A 6,945-nucleotide genomic window follows, 5' to 3' on the forward strand; every position below is an offset into this window, starting at 1 on the left:
GCATACATAATGACATAATGCATATCGATCTAACACTGTCTTAAATAGAGTTGTTAGAAGAAGTGTATGTATGATAGAACAATTTACTCAATCTTCATTGTGTAATGTCACAAATGACAATTTATAGAGTCTTATGTCTTTTGATATAATTATATTATTTAATTTTATAATATTTATATTTACCATTTTTTATTTGATTATCCTTTTATTTTGTTGTTTTATAGTTAATATATTATCTAGCCAAAGAGCAAACCGCACATCAAATCAAAACAATGAATTTGATGACATGTTGTTCAAAGAATATGAATCAAATCATAATAACCATGCACAAGGAAAAAGACCACAAAAATTAATATGGAAAAATGGTAGATTAATTAGAACTTCAAAGCAAAATGTACTCATTGATGGTATATACATGAAGATGTTTTCACTACTGATTGTATGTCTTCAATATTGCATTTTATTCTAAGTTTCATATTTTAACCATTAATCTATTTATTACATGAAGGCTTATTATTTTCTTATAATAATAAACTGTTTATTACAATATTGGTGATCCTACTTGTGAGTGCTAAGAATGTGGAACAATGATGTAGTATTCTAAGAGAGTGCAAAAGTGTTACAATCCAACAAACCCTAGATTTTCTTTGTGTTACATGTTCTACTAAAGGGCAATTAGGTACACATAATGATGTTCATACCTCTGAATTCCTTAATATTATCACTGCTTCCGGACTTCCAAATCATGAGATGAAATTGAAAGTTGGTGTTCTAATAATGTTGTTGAGAAATATAGATCAATCTTCTAGGTTGTGTAATGGAACTATACTTATCATAACTCAGTTGGGTAAATATGTTTTGGAGGCAAAAGTGATATATTGGACAAAAGATTTTTATTCCTCGATTGTCTTTAATTCTATCAGATAAGAGAATTCCTTCCAAATTTCAATATAGACAACTTCTAATAAATGTCTCCTTTGTCATGACAATAAATAAAAGCCAATGACAATTATTGAAGCATGTTGTCATCTATCTTCCACAACCTGTTTTCTCACATGGCCAATTAAATGTCGCAATATCTCGAGTCACATCTTACAGTGGTCTGAAAATTTTTATTTGTGACGATGAGGTAAATGGTTCAACATCTGTTACTAATTTAGTTTATAAAGAAGTCTTTCAAACTCTGACATAGGTAACTTGCATTTTTTTTATAATAACATTATAAAAGGAAAACATGTCTACTTTAGTTCTAATTTTACCAATTATTCAGGCATTTCACCAAGTTTATTTTCCATGATGGATGTGTTCAGGAGTCATTACATAATTACTGTATAAGGTAAAAAATTAATTTTGTTTTCTTTCTATTTGAATTATTACATCTTTATAAAATTTTAATATTACACATCTTATAAGTTAATTATAAGATTTTTTTTCTTCAGGTTAATGCATTATCTCATATTGTAGATGTTGATGTTTTTGAAGCTGAGACACAATACAATTTAGTTTTTCTAATATTTCATATTATCATGTTTTCAATCATTTATCATTGTCATTTTATTTGTATATTCAAATACTTTTTTTATGCTGCGTTGAGTTTAATTAATTTTCACAATTTTATATATATTAATTATTAAAATAAAATTTATTAACTAAAATAATTTATTTTCCATGCAATGTACGAGCACAAGTCTATATATATATATATATATATATATATATATATATATATATATATATATTAAATGTAGCATTTAATACATATACTATATTTAAAAATATATCATATTATTTAAATTTAATATATATATATATATATTAAATGTAACATTTAATACATTTATTATATTTAGAAATATATCATATTATTTAAATTTAATATTATAATGTCGCATTTAATACATATACTATATTTATAAATATATCATATTATTTAAATTTAATAATATTTTAACTCTCCAGCATAAATATAAGTAGTACGATAGGGGATCGATCCTTGAGACATTTTAATTTTCAATAGAATCTGGAAAAAAAAATGATCAGTACATTGATCGTTGTCTTGTGTTTGGTGACTGGCAGTGTTAGCCATGTAATTTATGATATTCAGAATAGACTCAAAGAAGATCTAGAACTGGAAAAACAACTAAAACTCATTAACAAGCCTCCAATCAAGAGTATTCATGTATTCAATATCCTTTTTATATATCATCATATAATATTTTTTGTTGAATTCAATCTCACTAAGTCCTTTAATAATTTGATTTATATTTGTTGTGATTTGAAATCTACAGACAAAGTTTGGGGATATTGTTGATTGCATTGATATTAACAAGCAACTAGCGTTTGACCATCCTTTACTAAAAGATCATAAGTTGCAAGTATACATTCCTTTAAATTGCCTCAAATATAATTAACCTTGATTATATTTCCTTAGTTTTAATATTTGTTTTCTATTTCTTTTATTACAGAGAAAACCCAACTTTGGAAAAACAAGTGTGAAGACTTCACCAGCTAGATCCATATTTGGGCTTGATAAGGACAAATGTCCGTTAGGGACAGTTCCTATTCGGAGAACCACAAAAGATGATCTAATTCGAGAAAAATCATTATTAAATGATCATATGATCATGACTCAAAAAGCTCCTGGTATTCATGTAAGTGCTCTTGTAAAATTAAATTTCAAATGTTCATGATTTTTTTATTATAATTTACATCAAATCTAAGGGTTAATAGGATGAATTTTGTAGCTTGCAGAAGTATCCCTCTCGTCGTATTATGGTCCTTATTATGGAGTCACCGGAACAAATAGTATTTACAATCCAAAACTTAATAGGACGGATCAAATCTCCCTTTCAAATTTATGGGTTCAGAATGGACAAGGAGATGCTGGTAACAAAATCTCTGTTGGTTGGCATGTGAGTTTTAATTGCTACAATTTTGTTTACTTGTCAAAATATTTATACTTGAGTTATTTAAGTTGTGTCAATTTGGTGATGTAGAAAATTATACCTAATTAATCTCACACATTGGCACCAGGTACTTCCAAATTTATATGGTAATGATGCAACATATTTTTACTCGACATGGACGGTAAGGAAAGATGCCATTACATTTTTATTAATATTAGCTTCACTTATAAGAGAAATATAATATATATATATATATATATATATATATATATATATATATAAAAGATGGGGTTATAACTTTTACTAATTATTATATTTCTCAACAACTTTATATGAAAGGTGAATTTTGTTGATCTAATTATTTAAATTATAACTTAATATCACCTTATATATTTATATCAAATTTTGTTAAAATTAAACAAAATTTAAAGATAATCAAAATATTCATATTTTAGTATATTTTAAAACGTATATATTATGTCATTTTCTTCTATAAGAATAAGATATTAAATCATCTTGAATTAATATTAAATTTTTTATATGTTATTTAGGAGAAAGTAACTTTAAATTTAGTGGTAAATTTTATAAAATTTACATTTAATTTAAAATTATTAAATAATGTAATAGTTGATAAAAAAAATTACACCAATATTATTTGAATCCATATATATATATATATATATATATATATGTGTGTGTGTGTGTGTGTGATAAATTTGTTTATATAAAAAAAATTGATATAAAACATAAATTATTATCTTACGCAAAAAACTTTAAGAGATTTTTTTTGAAAAAGATGATTTATATGAATTCTTTTAATTTTTTATATAATTTAGTTTTTATTTATTATAATTATTTATTAATTAAATTTTAATATTTTAAAATAAATTACCTGAAAATAAAAATAATGTTATACTATAATATAAATTATTTATTATAAATTTAAAATATAAATTATATATTTAAAATATCTATTTATACAAATTTTAAATATATAATTTATTATAAATTTTAACTACATAGTAAATATTTAACTTATGCGTTTTACAGACTAAAAATACTGACATCAAATATTTTCAATTTCACTCCAACCAAATCTTATTTTCTCTTTAGGCTAACAAAAGAAACATGCTTCGTAACACCAAAGAAGGTATCATCATAAATTTACATTAAATTTTACTGGATTAAAAAATTATACATACATATAACCGTTGTAGGTTTATTTGGTGATTTAGATTATATAAGATATGAAATATCATAACGTAAAAGTAAGATATAATGATAATAAAATAAGTTTTAATGCTATTTAATGTTCATAATGATAATAAATCATATAACATTAAATATTTTGTATTTAAAATAACTCATTATGACATGATATAAATTTTTTTAAATAACAACAACGTTTTTTCATTAAAACTACAAATGAGTTTTTAAATAAATTATAATTCAATTGTTTAAATTTTACGAATTAACAAAATTAGAATTTTAACTATATAATACAAAATTATTTTAGTATTATACAATATTTTTAAAATTATAATATTATTATAATTCAAATATTAGATCTGTACAATAATTAATACTACAATCTCAATCGCAATTCGTAATATTTAGTTCCTCATTTTTTAATTTCACAATTTTAGTATTTAATTTTATAAAATCTATAATTGTGGTTCTATTAATAAATATTTATTTGCTAATTGATAAAGTTGTAATATTTTCTATTATCAAATAATAAGAATATGATATAATAATTAATATTTAATTTTCTTTACATTAAAATTCACTTTTATTCCTTTTTCTTTATTTTTTTATCACTTTTATAAGATAAAAATATATAATGAAATATAATTTAGCTTAAATATTATTAAAAAATATAATTTAATAGCATGCCATCTACTTAATATTATATTATTGTCAACATTAAAATTTTAAAGGTAAATAGATGGACATTTAGTAATGAGTTTGACCAAAATTATGAATTTTATACAATTGATAATTAAAATTATAAAATTATAAAATTAAAAATTAGAGGAGTAAAATTGTGAATTAGATATTACAGGAATAGGAGGCTAATAGTAAAGTTTAACATTCATTTTATTTATTTATCTTATTAATCTAGTTATTCTTATTTTTGGGATGTAAAATATTTTATTTCTTTAAAATTTAATGTGATGTTTAAAATTAGCACAGTCAGATAATTACAAGAGGACAGGATGCTACAATCTTCGATGTCCGGGCTTTGTTCAAACTAGTAAAGGGTTTTACCTTGGAGCACGTGCACCCAATGTATCTATATATGGTGGAGTTATGTATGAGGTTAAACTTTCTATTTCCCAGGTATTGTTCATGCTATAAAATTTTCATTATAAGAAAAGACAAAATTATACACAACTCATGGACTTAATATTTATTTTAATTTTCCAGCCACACATTTTTAAGTTAATATAATAATAACTTTTTAATATTGTATGATACATGTAACGCCATATACAAACAAAAGCTTACATATGTTTTCAGGACATAGTGACCAAAAATTGGTGGTTCCAGTGGAATGATATAAATGTTGGGTATTTTCCGGCAGCATTGTTCTCCAACTTGGCCTCTGCCGATGTGGTGGGGTGGGGTGGGAGAACAAGAACTCCTCCTGGTACTCCTAGTCCTCCCATGGGATCCGGACATTTTCCTGACTATAAAATTGATCATGCATGTTATTTTAGCTTTCTCTCATTTCAAGATGCATCAGGAAAACATTATGGGCCTCAAAAATTTCGAGTAAAACCATTCACGGACAACTCTGATTGTTATGGTGTTATATACTATGGATTTAGATCAAAACCAAATGTTGGATATTCTCTCCAATTTGGAGGACCCGGTGGCAATTGTGGTGATTAATTTGTTTTTCAATGTAATTCTATGAATTTAAAAAATAAATAGTTACTATCATTATTTTAAAGATTTTTTTTCTATCACTCTATATTGGTAATTTCACAACGCTATTCATTTACATCTTAAATTTTAGCTCAAAGTTTCACAAATGAAGTTGAACATCTCCTATTAAATAATTGAGAAGCATTTAGTTATAAAATATAAAACTAATGAGTTACATAAGAAATTGTTTAATCCTAAAAGTATCTAAATTGTTATAATCATCATGTAAAAAAACACAAATACCCAATTTCATCTAGTTAAATAAAACTAAAAATAAGAAAGAAATAAGAAAACATTAAAGGAAAATAAGATAATTAAATAATAATGATGATAAAAAAATAAAACCAAATCAACAAAAGTCCATTTATCATTGTTCTGGCCCAATTTAGAAAAAAATCTATAATATGATTTTTCTTCTTTTCCATTGTGGGCTCCAACAAAAAAATGTTAAATTAAAAACTTATAGTTAATACATTATAATAAAAATGACATATAATTACTGACGAAAAATTGTTATAACCACTCGACAGATTATCATACTTGAATGACACAATAACTTAAAATAATTGCAACGAAAATCATAAAAGTCATCTAATATTAGATTCTCATGCAAGCACTCCCTAGATATATATGTATCATCAAATATATACATGGATAATAAAAACATAAAAATATTTCCTTCTCATCATGCTAAAAACATAAAGGCCTTTATAAGTTACAATCATCTTTCATATATACAAATATCAACAAAATATGTATAACTATAAGAATTCAAAACATAAAATTCTAAATTACGGCCCAAACAATTTTAACTACAAAAGTTGTACCAAAACAACTCTACAAAATGCTATCCAACTTTAGACTTGCCCTCTACCCTAATTCGGACTTGTTCATATACCAAATATCATTGTTGTAGTCCAATACATGAAAATGCAAGGATAAACTTATAAACAACAACATAAGATAGAAACCTAAAAACTAAATATCAACTTCAAATCACTTCTCAAACTTAACAACTTCAAGTTAGAGAAAACACATCAACACCAATAAACATTTCAATTCACATTTCACCATACCTTCACAACTTTTCAACACTAGAACACAA

At 24.1% G+C, this 6,945-nt stretch overlaps 1 protein-coding gene across 1 annotated transcript; it reads left to right on the forward strand.

Annotated features, from left to right (window-relative positions):
* Positions 1-1,948: 1,948 nt before the first annotated feature.
* On the forward strand, positions 1,949-5,868 carry LOC109795273 (protein neprosin). The gene is made up of 7 exons (XM_020354726.3): positions 1,949-2,179; positions 2,289-2,375; positions 2,466-2,651; positions 2,745-2,912; positions 3,034-3,087; positions 5,103-5,249; positions 5,430-5,868. The coding sequence occupies exons 1-7, from the start codon at positions 2,033-2,035 to the stop codon at positions 5,802-5,804; spliced, it is 1,164 nt and encodes a 387-aa protein (XP_020210315.1). The 5' UTR covers positions 1,949-2,032; the 3' UTR covers positions 5,805-5,868.
* Positions 5,869-6,945: the final 1,077 nt, after the last annotated feature.

This window comes from Cajanus cajan, chromosome 9, assembly GCF_000230855.2.
Source record: "Cajanus cajan strain Asha chromosome 9, NIPB_CcT2T_4, whole genome shotgun sequence".
NCBI classification, from domain to species: domain Eukaryota; kingdom Viridiplantae; phylum Streptophyta; class Magnoliopsida; order Fabales; family Fabaceae; genus Cajanus; species Cajanus cajan.

Excerpts from the sequence above, each read along its gene's own strand:
- LOC109795273 (XM_020354726.3), top strand. The coding sequence starts at position 2,033 with ATGATCAGTACATTGATCGTTGTCTTGTGTTTGGTGACTGGCAGTGTT. Across the intron at positions 2,180-2,288 it reads CTCCAATCAAGAGTATTCAT|ACAAAGTTTGGGGATATTGT; the intron begins GTATTCAATATC and ends TGAAATCTACAG. Across the intron at positions 2,913-3,033 it reads AAATCTCTGTTGGTTGGCAT|GTACTTCCAAATTTATATGG; the intron begins GTGAGTTTTAAT and ends CATTGGCACCAG.